The sequence below is a fragment of the Bombus huntii genome, chromosome 1 (assembly GCF_024542735.1).
Source record: "Bombus huntii isolate Logan2020A chromosome 1, iyBomHunt1.1, whole genome shotgun sequence".
NCBI lineage: Eukaryota > Metazoa > Arthropoda > Insecta > Hymenoptera > Apidae > Bombus > Bombus huntii.
Genome location: NC_066238.1, coordinates 13,524,482 through 13,543,830, shown reverse-complemented (window position 1 = coordinate 13,543,830; position 19,349 = coordinate 13,524,482). Strand labels below are relative to the sequence as shown.

Below are 19,349 nucleotides of genomic sequence, written 5' to 3'. Positions count from 1 at the left end.
TCTCTACCATCTCGGCTAGCTACTTAGAAAGTTGCTACTACCGTTCACTTAGAAAGTTTCTTAACTCGTGAAATCTTATTCGAGGGTCTTTGGTATCTCCGAAGAGCGTTGACTTGCTTGCTATACTCTACACCCTATACGCTAGCGTAATACGCCATATAGAATAGTCAGATGATATAGAATGGTCGCGTTACAAAATACGGGAGATTTCTTTCTCAATAGTAGCGAAAATATTCAGATTTTCGTTTTGACGATGCGCATTCGTGGAAAGGTTGGGAACCCCCGAGATAGAGGATTCAACCAGAGGGCGAGCAGAGAGGGTTGCATGGGTTAGAGAAAGAGAGAGAGAGGAAGAGACAGACAGAGAGAGAGAGAGAGAGAGAGAGGGAGAGAGGAATGGAAGGGATGCTGGGTTGTCGAGGGGTGCATCCGGGATCTCGGAGGGTGGCGATTCGTGGGGCGGTCGGTCGTCATGGATACGTTCCCGGCTAACCCCTAACCGCTCCTCCTCCCTTGTCATCCACATTTTCGCGACTACGCCGCCATCATCGACCCACCATCTTGCACCGAGGACCGACCACGAGATGTGTCCTCCCGTTCAAATTTTTCGGCAACTATGCTCGAAACCGACCAACCAGTCATAATTCCAAATTGATCAACATTTCGGGATGCTATGATTTTCAAGACGATACGTGTACGTTATTGGTACGATATTTGCGTATGTATTGTATGAAATGTATATATACATATATAGCAAATATAATATATAAGTACATAAATATAAGTATAATATATAAAAATATATATTTAGCAAATGTTCTCGTTTAAGGAACGTATACATTCACAGTTTTGTAAGAGCCCGCAATTAGTCGTTCCACGAAGGAGGAAGTAGTGGTTAATTGTAATCTATTTTTCATGCGAGCACACAGAAACACGGAGAAAGTGCAGCCTCAAGAGGAGGCGAGAAATATTATCTTTGAAAAAGCACAAGCAACCTGTCTTAGATATAGTAACAAGTTATTCTGTCGATGAGATTTATCAACAAGAAGATATGTAATATCTATGGGATAAGATCATGTAGGTATCTTCTGTATTGCTTTATTAGCATTAAGTTATATCTCTATTATCGATAAAAGAAAAATTCCTCGTATTAAGAAAACAAATTAAAAAGAGCAGATTTTGCAAATTGTATCTAATCCTTAAGAGTACAATTCATTCGTCAACATCCAATCGACCTTCTCCTATCAGAAACCTTCCAAACTTTCCTACGATAAAGAGAACTGTTTTACGATAATAGCCTGAAAAATCGCATGATTTCTCAAATCGTGTTACATTCGCGATGACAATACAATACGTTTGTTCAGTTCGTTTCTACCCTTTCCCCCAATAAAGCCACCCTACGATTTATTGCTCTCTAACGATAAACCAAGAACCAACGTAATTCCTGTTACCTTGTCGATATCGTGTGACATTCCGTCAAATGGAAATCGGTCTAAAACTTAAATAAAAAAACTTCTAAAAAAATACACGATATCTATGCAGCCACAAGTAGTCGCTAACGGCCGTGATAGTCGAAACTACCTCAAACGAAATATACAAATAAATACTAATAACACGTTGCACGATCTTCCAGCCGTTGCTCCAATAAAGATCGATCAAAAATTACGATTCCCTGCGTATAACAACGTTTCGTGTGCTGGAATCGTTTCACGAAATTTTCTCGACCGGAGCAGAAAGACGAGCAACCTTTCTGGCGCGTGAAGTTTTCAAGCGGCTGGCCGATAAATTTCCGAAGAGCAAGCAGGATATTGGTGTGGCCATGGAGAGAGAGAAGCGGCAGTCGACGACCGTTTTGCTCAGTTGGCAGCGGTGCAGCCCTCGTGCAACGCACCCGTTGCAACCTTTCTACTTCTACTACCCCTTCTACTCTGCCTGGTTCCAACTCGTCTCACCCCTGTTTCCACCCTTCTGTGCAGAGGGGGCGTGGGCGGTAGATAACGTGATTTACACTGGCCGGGTAATTAATGTCCTCGGCGACCGGCGCTTTAAAAAAACAATCGGAAATCGGCGACAACGAAGAGCAACAGTCAGGCTGCCGGTATCGCGGCCGCCACTCGCCTGACAAATTATCACGCTCCAGATTTTCCTCTTTTTGTTTATTTATTTAGAACTTGAATATATAGTTCTTTGCTTTCCTCCCTTTTCTCCTGCGTTTCGCGCCGCGGAACGCCTTTAACGAATTGAACATTGTAAGCTTCTCAGGAAAATTGAAGGTAAATCGAAGCTTCTCGGGCAAATTGAAGGTAAATCGAAGCTTCTGAGGCAAATTGAAGGTAAATTGAAGTGATTGTGCTTCTGAGGAAAGAAAGAAAACACATGGAAGATTAATAACGTATACGCTGCATAAGTATTTCGACGCTTCAACTGCGATCAAACGTTCAACTAAAGCGAAAACGAAACGAGGACTACGCTATGCTCGATCGAGATTCGTATTTATCTCCGACGAATAGCTGACAACGCGGAAAATCCATATAAACTTTTAGAAGCTGGGAACGCGTAGTGCAATCGGGATCTTAATATCGAACATACTGCGTGTTCGCTTAAAGTCACTTTGGTCTTTTCCTGCCAACGATTTTCATCCATCCTCAGGTATTATCCTTTTATTTATACTGATTGGTGTCGATTATTGTCTTCGTCAAAATTTGCCAACTAGCGATAAGATGAGAAGCGAGAATTAGATCAAGCCAGAGCTTCGTTTCAAGTATATTTTATATATTTGTAATAATTACTTATTTAAATTAAATTAAATACTTATGCGCAGTAGCGTGCATATATACACAAAACGTAACAGATTTTGTATAATACATCCTTTTTCTTGCAATTACCAAGAATATGTGTGTTCTATTGGCAGAATTAATAAGCGTGGATTTTTATTCAGTTTGAAACAGAATTGTACGTACTTACGATGACGCTTATTGATATTTGGATACTATAGTATTGGAGATTTAATTAGTGTCTGTGTTTTCTTATAAGGATATTATTCGTTTGATTGTTTCTCAATTATATTAGTTTTTTTAATGTATTAAACTACCCATTTATCGTATTACAATTTTAATTGCAATTAAACAATTAATCACATTCATTGCAACGCTTAATCGCATTCATCCGAAGTCTTATTTAAATATCTAGAACAAATAACGTGAGAAAAACGGTACGATCGAGATCGTGGCGTTCGATTAGATCCTTCATTTCGAAATCATGAGAAATTCATGAAAAAAAAGTGACTCGATTTAATTGCCCTGACCATTAACGACTTGCGAGTTCCCAGCGATTGTGTGCCACTGACTCATTCACGTTTCGCTGTCCTTTAGCTTCTGATATTAGTCATACTCGTTATTATTTCGGTGGCAAAAATTATTTGAATACGCGTATAAAAGCGTGAATGTTCTAAATAACTAAATTGTGCGTGTTAGATATATATGATATTCTGATAATTGCTGATAGGTCGATAGAAACTTGTGCAAAAGTTTCGATGATATAAATGTATATCTATACACGTTTGAACAAAACTCTACATCTTCTAGTCGTAACAAGTTTTTCAATTTTATTGACCAGCATAGCTAACACAATTTTATTTATCAAATTTTTAATATCAGTATTATTTGGATACGCGCATAAAAGCGTGAATGTTCTAAATAACTAAATTGCGCGTGTTAGATATATATGATATTCTGATAATTGCTGATAGGTCGATAGAAACTTGTGCAAAAGTTTCCATGATATAAATGTATATCTATACACGTTTGAACAAAACTCTACATCTTCTAGTCGTAACAAGTTTTTCAATTTTATTGATCAACATAGCTAACACAATTTTATTTATCAAACTTTTAATATCAGTATTATTTGGATACGCGCATAAAAGCGTGAATGTTCTAAATAACTAAATTGTGCGTGTTAGATATATATGATATTCTGATAATTGCTGATAGGTCGATAGAAACTTGTGCAAAAGTTTCCATGATATAAATGTATATCTATACACGTTTGAACAGAACTCTACATCTTCTAGTAGTAACAAGTTTTTCAATTTTATTGACCAGCATAGCTAACATAATTTTATTCATCAAATTTTTAATATCAGTATTATTTGGATACGCGTATAAAAGCGTGAATGTTCTAAATAACTAAATTGCACGTGTTAGATATATATGATATTCTGATAATTGCTGATAGGTCGATAGAAACTTGTGCAAAAGTTTCCATGATATAAATGTATATCTATACACGTTTGAACAAAACTCTACATCTTCTAGTCGTAACAAGTTTTTCAATTTTATTGACCAGCATAGCTAACATAATTTTATTCATCAAATTTTTAATATCAGTACAGAAAAGTGTTTACAATATTCTACTTTATTCGTAAATATTATATTTCTATTTTATTGGCAAATTTATCATCTACCTCGGATAATAAGGATATGAATATCTTATTTTATCATTACACGTAAAAGCTAAATGATCTATAACGCTATTATTTCCAATTCATTTACAGATTTATCATTCAACTCAGGTAGAGACTAACCGATCGTGTAATTAAGTTGTATTACGAGCTAATTGCGTTTGGTTGGTTAACGACGTTCCCTATGTTAATCGTGTGTCACGCAAGTACGCGTGGAAAAGCACACGCAACTCGATGGAGTACGTGAAAGCTTGTGTCGAGACAGGTGGTACAGAGCAGAAGCAAAAGTTAAGCTTCGAGATAAGGCCTAAAACAATATTCGTTTCATTTTACTTTCAAATGTTTTTTTTCCACCTTACCGAGTTCCAGTGAGTGTATATCAATCATCGACAAAAGAAGGGAAATCGCGTGACGACATACGATTCGCGGATTATGTATTTCCATTTTATTTCCAACGACTTCTGCCAAGCCGCGATACGTTGATGAAACATACAGGTATAATTTACTGGATTGATTCATTAAACGAGGAATAGAGTCATTAAAGTGCTAGAGAATATTATTTTCTTAATCACAAAGATTATCAAATTCTTTTCATGTCAGCGATATTGTATAATTTGATGCAATCCAAATACCACAGAGTTCCTCGATAATTCTTCATTTCCTTAATAGCAACCCACTTTTGAACTCCTTAACTCAACACCTGTGTATCAAATCATCCTATCACACAACCTACTTAATCTTTTCTTCAATTCTTCCCCATATATCACATTAAGTGTTTGGGAATTAATAAATTTGTCATCAAGTTATCAATCCCTAGTTCTTTAATCAGAATGAAATATAAAACCATAATATTATTACTTCTTGGCACTGATAATAAGATAAATAAACAAGGAAGAAATTGTACAACTAAACTTCATAAAAGTACAGTTCTTCTATCATACAAAATCTTCTTTAAAATCTTACTCTAATCTTAATAATCACATGCTCTTTTAGTAGCATCAAACACAATCAACAATATCTTACACCAAATCAACAACATCTAAAACCAAATATTATTATTTATAGTGTCTCTACAATGTAACAGGCTAAGTTAGCTGCATCCAAATTACAAAAACTTTCTTCACTTTTAAGAATAAAATCTTTAAGAAAATCTTATAACTTCTCATTGCATCCTTTGAGCACTGCCATTATCAATGCCAAAAAGCAAAATATTGTTGCACGTTCATTGTCCTCTATAAAATCTTCCACCTACATGAACAAACGCAATCTAATTACAGTAAACAATATTTCACTACATAGTATTTTGATAGACTCACCGGTGATAGACGTGGTTGGTGAAATGGTGGATGGATTGGCACGTGGTGGCGGCGAGAAAGCACCGGATAGATATCCACCGCGGTCGGCGAGCGCCTGTTTCGCTTTGTCGACGCTCTCCTTGAGCCTCTGGAAGGTGCTACCGCAGGTCAGGCCACGGTACGGCCAATTCTCCTGCTTAACACCGGCCGCGGTTACTCCTGCGGCCGCGGCCGCGGCTCCGGCCCCGGAGGCTCCCTTTAATTCGAGCGCACCTGCGTACGAACAGCTAGCGCTGTCGTACATCACCAAAGAGCCCCTGAAAAATTAATCGAATTCTCCTTTTAACTTTATTTAATCAGATTAATGAAATTATAACTTTATTCTCTGGTTGTGTGTTAATTTGAAAAATCAATCAAAAAAGTCAATCAAAGTGTAAGTCGAATTTTTATGAAACACAGATTTACGCCACATCGTTCTTCGCTCTCTGCTATTCTTATACGACAAAGTGTCGCTTTACCATCAGATATTCTAAAGTATCATTTTCATCAAGATGAGAAATAAAGGCATATGAATATAATATTGTAAAATCTATGTTATATTATATTAACAGATGAGACAAATGACGAAGAGTATTATAAGAGAATTGAAGAACGTAAATAATAGAAGAGCAATATATATATATATATATATATATATATATATATATATATATATATATATATATATATATATATATATATATATATATATATATATATATATATATATATATATATATATAATAAATATATAATAATAATAAATATATATAATATATATAATAAAGAGCAATATATATATATAATAATAGAAGAGCAATAGAGCAATATAATAACAGAAGAACAATAGAAAAGCAACGTAAATAATAAAAAAATGACATAAACAAATTCTCATTGACTTCTAAATATTTCTCACTGACAATAACATATACTCTATCATATAGATTCTATCTCTTCTAATTTGGCAAACGAATGACAAAGGGGAGAAGAGAATCCATAGACAACGGTATTGACAGAGCATGGATTACTGCGACTCTTCGCGCTAGTACTCGTGTATTACAGTAAGCAGTGTCGTTAAGGATCATTAAAGGACCCTCAAAGCATCCGGTAAAGTCACGATCGAATTAAATCGAACGAGCATGAGCGCATGAAAGTTTCTTACTTATAAACCAGCTGGTGCTCTTATTACACAGAACTTGTCTTCTCACGCAAGAAACGTAATTAAAAATATGAATACATAAAGCACTTGGAAAGATCATCGGTAAAGAATAATTGAAAATTTTTTCATCAGAAGAATAAGAGTATTAACCGGTAGATTAAATTGTTCGATAGATGAATCATCGAATAAATATCTTTTTTTAATGGTTTTAATTAATAACTATCATCCTCGAGTAATTAAGTGAAATTCTGTGCTTGATAATCATCGTGAATCATTGATAACTTACACATCAAGAATGGTGTCTGTTAATAGATTATACAGATCGTTACCTAAATCCTATATCTACGATCTATCCATTACGGATTATCTCGGATCATGACACCGCAATGACGTTCCGAACATGCACGATATCTCGATCAATTAATCAATCAACGCATCCTAATCCATTAAGAAAGATGCTGTTTTTTGATAGCATTGCTAAACAACAATATACTGTATTATTGATACATATATTAATTTTATACGTTTGAAAATATCGATGCAACTTAATGCAAATTTCTTAAATCTAATATTATATTAAAAAGAATATAGTACATTTCTATATCTTCCAACGATTTAGAACTTTAAAGATAACTCAATGCAGGTTTCCAAAATTGAATGTTGCATTGAGAAAAGAATATATACTGTACATTTTTCCAGCAATTTGAAAATTTTAGTGCAACTAAATGTCAATTTTGAAACCTAACATAGCTTTGTAAAAAGGAATGCAGATACATACTATATTTCTACAGCATTCAATGATTCAAAAATTACAAAATAATTGGATAGAGACTTTGAAATTGCTACTTCAAACGTATTAAAAGGAAGTAATTAAAATTGTGTAATGTAGTACATTTTTCTTAAAGAAGCATTATATTTTGGAAGTCTGTATTGAGTTACTATGATTTATAATTTACACACTACGTTATAATTTTTCTGAAAGATTGTGAATTTAGTTTTTGAAGATTAAAATACATTCAAAAATATATAATATGTATTTACACCTTGCAACGAATAGGAAATCTTGAAGAGTCACCGAGAGACTTCAGAATCCGGTGGCAGAGAAGATAGCCGCGAACGAACAGCTAACTGGAGGTAGATTACGTGCACGTAACGAGCGGGAACTCGTAATCGATCTGTCGTAATTTAGAGAGGAGCAGGCGGTTACCGCGTTGCATCTACCGGCCGATCTACATTTTATCGACTCGGCCTCCAACTTTATCGCCTTCCATCGGAATTCCGAAAGTGATACCACAATGACATTTGCATCGTTATCTTCATGAACGTTATTTTCACTCTCCATCTCAAATTAATCCAACAAAAATTAAAAAAAAGACATTTAAAAAAAGACATTTAAAAAGAGAAAAAATAAATAACATTTCTCCTTACAATTTTCTCTGTGCAAAAATATGTCTTCCTTCCACAAACACGATCCCTTTTCCTCTGTTTTACGTATATGTACATCGTAATCGTTATAAATCATACATCTTTATCATAAATCAAGCAGAATAAAAATAATAAAGAAGTTTCAAAGAGGAAACGATAAATAATATTTCTTCTTACAGTTATCTGTATATATAAAAATATAGATCTTTTCCAGTAACAAAATTCTTCTTTCTGTGTTCTCTACGTATCCACGACATCTGTCACTTCCTCCTACGAGTTACGTGAATTATTCGACTAACCGGAAACGAACAATGACCAGAGGAAAAATGGACGCGAGTTTTACCTGCTGTCACTGCGACGATGTCCACGATAAAATGCGAGCTGCACACCGTACACGCTGACCATCGATCGTCTTCTCGATAAGAAAAGAAAAAGATAGAATCTCTTTCTTTTTCCTCCAACTTGAAACGATGATTTCTTCCAGATCTAATCAGGTTTTACACGAAACATCGTTTTTTTCTTTTTCTTTATAAATTCGTAGGTGTCATCGAAAACGATGAATTGAGTGGAAAGCAGCGAAAACACAGTTCGGAATTAAACGCACCGCACGGATGTCCACAATGTATCGAGGTCAATTTAATCACGTTCACAAAACTGTCACATAATCACGATGCACCTCCGGCGGGCCGCAAGTATACGGTTTCCGCGTCCCATCCAGTTAATCCTCAATACTAAATAGCAATTGATATGAGGAAAATTCATACGATCCTTCTATATGCATATAATATTATGCATCTACTATAAATCTCCTCGTTGAAAACAGATTTTTATAGCAGTATATATCATCATACGTATAGTCCTATTATACATATATTATCTATATATATGTATACTATACGTTTTAGGAATAACACTAGTTAATTCCATGGAGTTTTATCCAGTGAACTTTCAATATCAGATAGTAACTAATGCCAGGAAAATTCGTATGATTTGTCTGTATATATCTATATCCTCTCGTTAAAAACAAATTTTTATATTAGTATACACTATTACGCATATATTGTTATTGCACACATACTATTAATAAATAGTGTATGTTATGTTTCTGGTATAATAATATTGAGCTCGTTCTCGAACAGACGACAATAATGTAAGACTTGTCCTAGGGCACAGATTTACGAATCATTTGACATATTTCACACCAAAATAATAGCGACATACATTGGGTATGTATAAATCTTCTCTAAACGTAGACGTAGCTAGAGCACCATACTCTTCTCACATTCGACTACTTGTGTTTCTATCTTCTTAACCTCTAATCAGTATCACACTAATCTCTTGTACATTTGTAGGACGCTGTGTTTCAACGACAGAACTTGATAAGAGAAACACAGGAACAACGAATCATCGTTGGAGAAACGTTGTAAAATTTCACTAAAGTATTTGATGTAAACAATAGACCGATCAATCTTTCGATCGAAGATTTCGTAAAGGATTGGCGGGATCACTATGGTTACGGCACGTGCGCCGTCTGGATTGATCAGTGGCGACACAGGATTGTCGGATATCGGTTGGTGAAGAGGCTGGACCTGATATCAAGAAGAAGGTACTCCGGGCAGGTTGTCTCGCGCAACTGCGGCCGCCGCGGCCAGCAAATTGCCTGCTTCCGGGCCTCATTACATCACTCTGTTACTCTGTTAACGCTCGCCGGAAACCCCTCTGCCTACCTCGTCTAAACTCTCTCTCGCATGTACCTACACACACTATTTAAATGCACTGTGTCGCGGACGATGCGGCCGCGCGTACTTTCAATACGAAAGAGGGAGAAAACGATACATGCGTCTACCTTGCTGCGTTTTCTTACCGGATGATTCGATGATGGTCTGTTTGGTTTTGCTTGTGTGCAATGGAATCGTATGACGGATGCTGGATTCGCTCTGTTTTAGGTTGAGCGCTCTTTTGATGAACAGGTAATTACATGATGGTTTCCTTGATTTCTTGTAACTCTGGTGATTAGTATGGTATTGTTATTGAAGATTGGTATTTGATTCCGTATTAATGATTATGTTTAAATATGGAGAATGTTTGGTTGTGTCCTTTTTTAGGTACAGCATACTTTTATAGATTGTTTGTTGTTGTTGGTGCTGTCTAATGATGGGTTAGAAAGAATTGCATGATGGTTTCTTGGTGACTAGATAAGATTGATATTTGATCTTTCAATGAAGTCTTAGGATCAAACTGAGGTCTGATTTATGGTTATTAAAGATTGGACACTTTTGCAAAGGAGGAAGATTGCCAAATTGTTCTATTTTAAACAGAATTTGCCTTGTTGCTTGTAATGTCTGGTGGTTGATATCCTATTGTGGTTTGATATATGATTTATAGTTGTTGGATGTTGAATTTGTTTGAAAAGAAAGAAAAATTCTGGATCTTTCTGTTAGGTAAAGTACTGTTTTGATGACAATATAGATGAAAAGAAATTAATACATATATATATGATTTTTACAGATATATAATTCATAATTGTTGGAACTTGGTAAGATATAGAGTTTATACTGCACATTAATTTTATGGAAGTAATACATAGAATCCCAAGATTTGCAGTAATATTTTCCTTAATTATAGATATATTCTTCCTTATGATTCCATAATAAACATAAAAGAAAGTTGACGATAATTAGTAACCATTTAAAATTAATCCTGAGATTCGCTGTATAATATTAAATACAATCGCACAAAAAGCCTGCCATTTATTGCACAACAGGAGGTGAACAAGAAAAAGAAAAGAAAAGAATTAATATTAATACCAGCGCATAATGCTATGCGCTTGATTCGATATACATATTCTATCTCGATATTTCTCTTCTAATATGCAAAATACAAAGTCCAAGGGGCAATGACGTTTTTCAGACGAGGAAAGCAGAAATACTAGTACAGCGATAAAAACCGGAACGACTTCCATGATCACGATCCATGCTTAATACATGACAAAGTTCATCGATGAAAAGAGAGGACAGCGAGGAAAACATGGATATTACCTGAACGAGGCGCTCTTCCTCTAAAAACAGGAATTCTTTAACGACGAAAATAGAGCCAAACGATAACCAGTGAACAGAACCCCACAGAAAACAAGAACACCTATTTAACGATAGACTCGAGTAAGTCTTGAATTCTTCTTACTTGGTGCAACAGAAATTTCCGAATTAAACGGCAAAGAGAAAAGAAGAGCAAAGACAAAAGTGGATGTAAAATGGATGGGTGTAATTAAAGGCTAACTTAAAATTTTTAATTTTAACTTTAAATTGTAGAATCTAGGTATATGAAATAATAATGAAAAAAATATCAAGTGGATTTTTGGAATTTCTTTTTACAGTCGGAAAATTCAACGATGCAAATTGATTGCGAAAAATTGTAAATGAAATGTTGCCTTAATTGATCTTTAATGGGTTAAGAAATCTTGCATAAGAGATATTATGACACGAAATAAAAAACGATGATACAAGAGAGACAAATGGGGCAGGATTTGTAGAATTTACGAGGCGTTAAAAAAATGAATAACAACGTGGTGTAGAGTGCGGGCCAATAAAAGAGTCGGCAGGAAAAATGCGAACGTGGGCGGTAATTTAGCGTTGAAGATACACGCCGGAGCGGTTAATACGCGAAACATGCGTGCAGACAGGTGAGGCTGGTGTTCACGAGGGTGTACACAGTGTATATCATAAACGCGAACCGGTAAAACCCGTGGGAAAGAATCGGGAATAATAAACGTGCCGATTTTTATTCGGCGGTTATCGGAAATTCGCCCACGAGGCGATAAATGTTCGGATAGTTCCACTACTGTACGCCTCTAAATCATTGTAGTTATTTTTCACGAATGGTGGAAGCGATATTACACCCTGTCTGGCTGTATGTATGAATGTAACGGTAAAATGATTTATACAAATCTCATAATCTTGTAACTATTCTATTTGACTTAGACTTAATAATCATTATATGCGTTATATATCAATTGAACATTGTTTATTAACGTTCGAGATTGTGTTATCATTTTTTCCATACTTAAATGTTTTATTATGAAATTAACACTATAATGTATAACGTATTTGCTACAACAAGATCTTTTGTTCATGATGTTAATGTGGAATTTTCTTATTGTCAAAATAAGCCTAATTCCAAGGCAAAGCAGGCAGATAAAACTCAGTCATTGTAGAGTCATTGACTTCCTAATTATCAGGGAATTTATTTCAGAGTCGTTTTAAGCTCTTATTTCCTATACTATTTATTACAATTTTCTACAACATCCTTACTTACTGTACTATTTATTACATTAATCTTATACAATTACAACTACAGAATCATTAACTCTCAAACTACATAAATAGTACTCTTATTTTGATTAAAAATATTCCAAACTCTTACTTACTACATTGCTTACTAAGCTGTTTTCATATTACAGTTTCCATATTATAGGTACAATAATATATGCAATCACAATCAACTGAAAAGTCCAAAATGAGATCCAACTCACCGTCAATGCGGGGTCCTGCGTGTAGCCTTATCCAGCACCGTCAAATCCAGTTCGTCTTTCGCACCAGGTAGCTCAAACCGAGTCTCAAACCTTCACCTCCTCACTTGCAATAAAATCCCAACCACGATCTATATATACTTCACCCAATACTAAAACCTCGTTCCTCTTTCAAGTATCCTTCAATGAGAAGAAAACTTCAACGAGGAGAACCAAACCAGGAAGTCAGCAACATTGGATGAACACGCGGATTGAATGATAGCAGAGAGATTCAACGATACATAAAATAAAATCCAAAGGAAGCCGTAGCTTCAACTAAAGCAGACAGGTGAAACAGACTTAACAACCAAATGAACCGGCGTACGATGGCCGATAGCCGGCTATCCGAGCGGATTACAACCCCGGAGGATGTAACGAGGCTGCGAGAAACGCGTGGACCACCGTGGCGAACTCGGCCGCGATGCGACGGACGCACATTTGGCAGCGTCGTTATCAGTCGCGGTCCGACGATTGGCTGTGTATCGGAGCCTGCGCCGGGACGCCGGGAGAGAGGGTGGAGATGGCGGTGGAGGAGGTAGGAGGGTTGGTTGCTAACCCCCTCGTGCCCGGCTCTGGCATGAAGCGGCTCCTTAGAGGCGGGATCATCCACCAGGGTGGATCTTTCCTCTCCCTTCCTGCCTGTCCCTCTCGCTCACTCTCTCTCTCTCTCTCTCCCTTTCTCTCTCTCGTTCTCTCTCTCCGTCTGTCCTTATCTGACCTGTTTCTACTACTACGTTTTACGTCCTTGTCTCTCATATTTGTTTGGCGTATATCACTGTGTTTGTTGCACTTTGTCAGGAGCTCAATTTCACTTTTTCCATCATATATCTATTGTTTTTTTTCTTTTTTGGATGCTTTGGATTTACAATAACGTCTTCGTTGGGGTGATTAGTCTCTTAAGAATTTCTCAATCTTCGGAGGTGTTGCGTTTTGGTTTTCAGTTACCTTTTTTGGGTCATGGATGTCTTCGAATGGCCCTCTAAATATTTTTTAAAGGAAACTATTGTCGTGAGATCCACAAAATTTAATTAGATACAATTTTTTAAGATATAGTTACGGATACACTCACAGATAGATGTTTTGTTTAAAAAAGTTTAAATGTATTGAATGCATATCCTTTAACTTTTCTGGAAAAGGACAGATACGGATAAGGATCTTTCATTGATCTCCGGATTTATTTTACTCCGAATTTTCCATGTTAAATACGATGAAATGAAAAATTCATTGAACAAAAGAAAGTAATTAATTTTAATATCATAATATAATACTATATTATTGGCTCGAATATTTTATGTTGGTATTTTAGATCTAATACACAGTAGTAAAAGCCCGATAGACGGTGAAGTTTCTCGAACACAAAGCAAAAATATTAGGATAAAAAACCGGAACGATAATTAAGGTCCATGCTTAATGCTTGACAAAATCGTCTAAGCATAAAGGGCAAATATAAATACTGTTTGTTGGACATTCTACGGTGGACAACATTGCAAAGTGTTTTGTAATACTTTTTTATTTTTAATATTGCATCTATTATATTTGCTACTTCTTGCAATTGCTAGTTCTTCTTGATGTGATTAAATTTAAATTGGAATCGATATGTTGACATCTTTATAGCGACTGAAGAAGTTAACGAAAAAGAAAGGAGGAGGGCTTTCAAGCAAAACAGAACGAAAATTGTTGCATACAAGAGCTGGAAGTTTGGCGTGCAGCGGTCATGGGACTTTGGCATAGGTTCAAGATGACGGGAACATTGAGCTTTCAATTGTACTCCGTAATGGGCCTTTACAATAATCCAATATTTCCAACTAAATGTCTTTCACCTCCGATTCGCGGGGATTTATCCACTTAAATCTTTCAACGCTGTAAAATAAGAGGATGTAGTAAGAACAACGTCTATTTCTTTGTAGCTTCAATTAAGTGCACTGATTGGAAATGATGTTAGATTTAAATATGGAATTTTGAGTAAGCGTGGGATTAAAATGACTTTAAATCCAACTTAGATAAAGTAATATCCTAAATTATCCTAGACCATAGTTAGGTAAGAAGAATACCTATAAACTTTTATACGCCCCATCTAGCTAGTAACATTCCCAAAATAACAGATTGTTTTTATGAATAATTCAACGTTATCTGCTAATCTTTATGCGACACAACTGTATTATACTTTGCTTGTTATTGCGCTTAGATCAAAGATAGATCAATCTTTTCTCTTTAAATTAATATTTTAACCAAAGAATAATTGTCAAGAGAGATATCAAATGCTAAGAAAACCAATCTACTCGTTTCCATAAATTTAGCCATACAATAACAATACTATAATGACAATTCTAAACCAGAACTAAAAGAGAGCGATATCCATGAACACGTAGAGATTTCGTAGAGCTAATAACATTCCCAGGATAAGTAGTAAATTCGATTAATATATCAATGTTATCTCGTGATCTTTATGCAAGGTCATGGCGTATACGTTCCCGCCCTTCCACCGGGTATCTGCTTGTACGAAAATTATCTGATCTACGGCGTGCAGTAACAACGGGGGCGCGACACGTCGGACACGTGGCCAGGGCACGATTTCGAAAGGGTGCTGGCGGCCAGCCGCCGGTATATGTTCCAACATATCGTCGATAACCATGTATCGTTATCGTCCTATTCGTTAACCGTAGAGATCAACGCGAATTCACGTGTTATTGTTATCATTTTCAAGATCGCATTACTACGCTATAGAAAATCCGGTCCTATTGTTTTTCGTAGTTCTTCGGATCTAAATCAGATTATAGTTTGCAAATGTTTGTTGCTGATCTCAATTTGGTTTTAAGAAAACTATACATAGGTATGAACTGTCTCTTTAAACTTTAAACAGTCCTAGCTGTAGATCTTTCTTCTATTTCTTCCCAATGCCTATTCACCTAATAATATTCTTATTTTCTTCACAGATTCACAGGCCTGGAACCTAATAACGTAGAACCAATTTTATCCACGGACTTGCACTCAACCAACATTCTTCTACATCCTCAAACCATCTTACCTCTTTCAACAAGAAGAACATGGCTTTATCAACCCTCATCTTCCTTTATCTCAAAAAATTGTTACACCATATCTCACTTCTTATAACTTTTATCCGTAGATAGTGAGAAAGTGAGACGAGCAGCATACCGTGCATAGTCGATTATACGTGGAAACGGTTGACGATGGCCGCGACCGGAAGTAGCACGGATCCACAGTGATCCGGACACGAAAACGCACTCATCGATCAGGACACAAAAGGTTCGATGTTTCTCGCACGATTGACATCGTTCCTTGCTTCACGATCGGAGGCTTCACGCATGAACAACGAGAAACGGCTAGACATGGTTCGTGATTTCCACCGGAAACGAACTGGCCAAGGGGGATGATTGTTGAAACGGAGAAGAACTGCTCGATCTGAGACTGATTCTTAACGGTGATCGCTTTAATCGATTATTCACGAATCACTAGGTAAATAATAAAGAAATTTTTGTTTCTTTTTCTGCGAAATTGCAGGGGTCTGAAGGATTATTGGGTTGCGTTTGGTTTAGAGATTGTGCATCTGTGCGATGCTACAAATAGGGTTGAAAATTGCTGTAGAATATGAGAATCGATAAAGAGCGGCGAAAGTTTTCTCATGTCTTTATTTCTTATATTTTTTAACAACTTACTCTTTACTGTCGTGGTACCATCTTACTAATTATGGCGAATGTTTATCTCATTCAAAATATCATGTCATTTCAATACTTAGTTAAGACAAACCTAGAGGATAAACGACCCACTTAAATTTTCCATTTCTTTTTAAGGCCACTGTTACGTTTGGAAGAAAATATTTATCTCGTACACAGTATAATGAATTTTCTCTCTAAAGACATAAAAGAATCATCATCATCCCAAGAATCACTTAACCAGGCAAACAATAATTTGGAGGACTCCATAGATAGAATCTTTTTCTTCTATTTAGAGCAAAATATTTATTCTATTTAAAATAATAAATTACTCACTTCCAATATTTCATCCAGATATCATTCAACCAAAGAAGGTCACTTTCATATTCTTCTACGCTGATACCAAGAACAAGATAGCACTCAAACCAAATCACCCTTGGTTGGCAATAGAATTCTGCAAGAGCCCAAAATAGAGTCTTCCTCTTCCAAGAGAATCCGAAGGATAATCAGTTCAGGTCGAAAATGTTCTCTCTCTCTCTCTCTCTGAATCAGGATGATCCGTATTGTTGTCGGCAATCACGAACGGGTCGGGTACGGTGGATAGAGGCCGAAAACGAGTCTATCGGCATTTAGCCGGGTTTCGTGAATGTAAACTAGGCGTTTCCTGCACGTATCGTACAAAGTGCTCGATTCGCTGGTCTTTTTTCACCGAACCGATCGATAATGCCATTGCAAACACCCTGTATGTGCTCGGTTAATGTTAATGGCAGGGGCTGGCTCGGGTGAACGGTGTGGGTTGCCCCTTTGCCCGTGAGTTAGAGCTTCCTGAGGCTTTCCCCGCATCCACCGTGCTACCCTCGCCGACTAGAGGACTGTGTCTGGCTAATGGTAAAGCCAGGAAATATCAAAAGTCGTCTCTGTTACCGTTCTTTTTAGTTTTCCCGAGTTTCTTCTCTTTTCCCTGTCGTACCACGCATCGAAATCCTTGCACTTTAGTTCTTCTTTTCTCTTTTTTCCACTTTCTTTTTATTGGTTGATAGATAGGGATCTTGTTAGGGATAAGAAATAGTCGAAAGCTTGGAGAATGTGAAACAGTTATTTAAATATTAGTATACATTATCTTTAGATTTATTTTGATATATTTTTAGACTTGAAAGAATTAGAAAGATATTTAAATATTAATGGTAGCCTATATATTTTTGGAGTTGTAAGAATGTTTATAGAGATCCTTATCAGAAATTAAAGTCAAGAGTTATCGGCGAATTGAAGTGCTTGTGTTTGCTTCTTTTTGCTCTTGTTTGTGTGGAAAAATATAATACATTTTTTACTAATATTTACATAGATTGTTGTTACATATACATAGATTAGGATAAAGAGTTATTAAGGAATTTGGAGAACAAAGGAAGTGCCTTTGCTCTTATTTGTATCAGAGAATATATCAAAGCATCACATTGTTAGCTTTTTTAGCTTTTAACTTTATATTTAGAAGGATATTTGAAAGTGAAAGAGAGTAAGAACATAAATTTATTTCTGTTGCCACACACGTAGAGTGAAGATGGTTAATTTTTAGTCATTTAATAAGAAATATAGGAAAAGTATGGGCTGTTTGAATATTTTTATTCAGATACAAAAGGAATTTTTACGAGGAGAATCAGTTACTGCAACAAATTTTCTGGCTTCCCTTTCATTGTTCTTTCTGGTCGGTTTTCATCGAGTTAGCCGCGAGACCAGAAAGTAATATATTAAAGCACCCTTGATCTACAACGATACCGAACAGCGGTTAACGCGGTTATCATCGGTAACACGATCGTTGAAATGATAAAAAATGTATCTAACTCGAGAGAACAAATGTAATCACTGCTTGTCACGAACACAATGCATTCAACAGGTTAGTGCTGCATATTAAAAAGAGTTTATTCGCATGCTTATAAATCTAGCCCAACGTTCTGGAGGAAGATTTCTCTCGGTTGCTTCGCAAAAGGTTCACCATACCTGCTAAAAATCTGGAAAAAGGGGGAAACAGGTAGAGTTATACGATTTTTATCATTGTTCTCAAAATAAAATATTTACAAATTATTTATTAATTTTGAACGTTCTTAACTAGGATTGTTAAGTCTTGAATAGCACTCGTCAGATTCCTTGGATTTTGAGTGATACAGATTGAGGTTAGGTTAGGTTAGATAGGTACAGACTGAATTCCAGAATATAAAATAGACTAAATCATCAAAGTAAAACAATATCAGTTTATTACAATTGAAAAACCAATTTCTCGGAGCTGAAACTTGTACAATAATTATTTAATAACTATTATCTTTAAGAATTAATTAATATCGATTATTGTACAAGAAATCCCTATCTATAATTCTATTCAAAATTTAATAGAAACCAAAATCTTCAAGGCACATGACTTAACACAGCTTAATATTACGTATAAAGATCACGAACCTAAACGAACCTATGTTGCAGATCTGTATCTTGTACTAATCTAGAGTAACTAAGCCCGAAGTATGGCTCGTAGTTGAGCGTAAATCTGGGACCCTTTAATTGGAAACAATGGTCCGACGAGAATAGATTAGAGCGTTGAAAAGGCGTGCACAATCGCGGCACGCTTCTGCCGCGCGTAGATTTCACCCGAGGGAATCGTCGATATCGCGTGATTTAATTTGTTACAATTAGGGCAAAGGGTCCCTTAGGTAGGACAGCGCAGAGTACCCGGCCAAAAGAGCGACAGAAC

At 36.1% G+C, this 19,349-nt stretch overlaps 1 protein-coding gene and 1 long non-coding RNA gene across 6 annotated transcripts in view; one reads left to right on the top strand and one right to left on the bottom strand.

The window, feature by feature from the left end:
• The window catches only part of LOC126864270 (transcriptional regulator ERG homolog), a 79,744-nt gene extending 61,126 nt beyond the window's left edge, over positions 1 to 18,618 (bottom strand). Inside the window, exons 1-3 of one of the 5 annotated variants that reach the window (XM_050615481.1) lie at positions 8,724 to 10,001; positions 8,558 to 8,650; positions 5,779 to 6,074 (exon numbers count right to left, since the gene is read on the bottom strand). In XM_050615481.1, the coding sequence (XP_050471438.1) occupies positions 5,779 to 6,061 (283 nt within the window). In that variant the 5' untranslated portion in view covers positions 6,062 to 6,074; positions 8,558 to 8,650; positions 8,724 to 10,001. Of the gene's footprint in view, positions 1 to 5,778; positions 6,075 to 7,998; positions 8,296 to 8,557; positions 8,651 to 8,723; positions 10,003 to 12,908 lie in introns of those variants that run through there. The other 4 variants (XM_050615471.1, XM_050615462.1, XM_050615452.1 and 1 more) reach the window with 4 other exon arrangements.
• On the top strand, positions 10,143 to 12,814 carry LOC126864308 (uncharacterized). Its single transcript, XR_007689113.1, has 4 exons — positions 10,143 to 10,350; positions 10,486 to 10,821; positions 10,889 to 10,916; positions 11,006 to 12,814. It is a non-coding gene; the product is annotated as an uncharacterized LOC126864308 (long non-coding RNA).
• Positions 18,619 to 19,349: the final 731 nt, after the last annotated feature.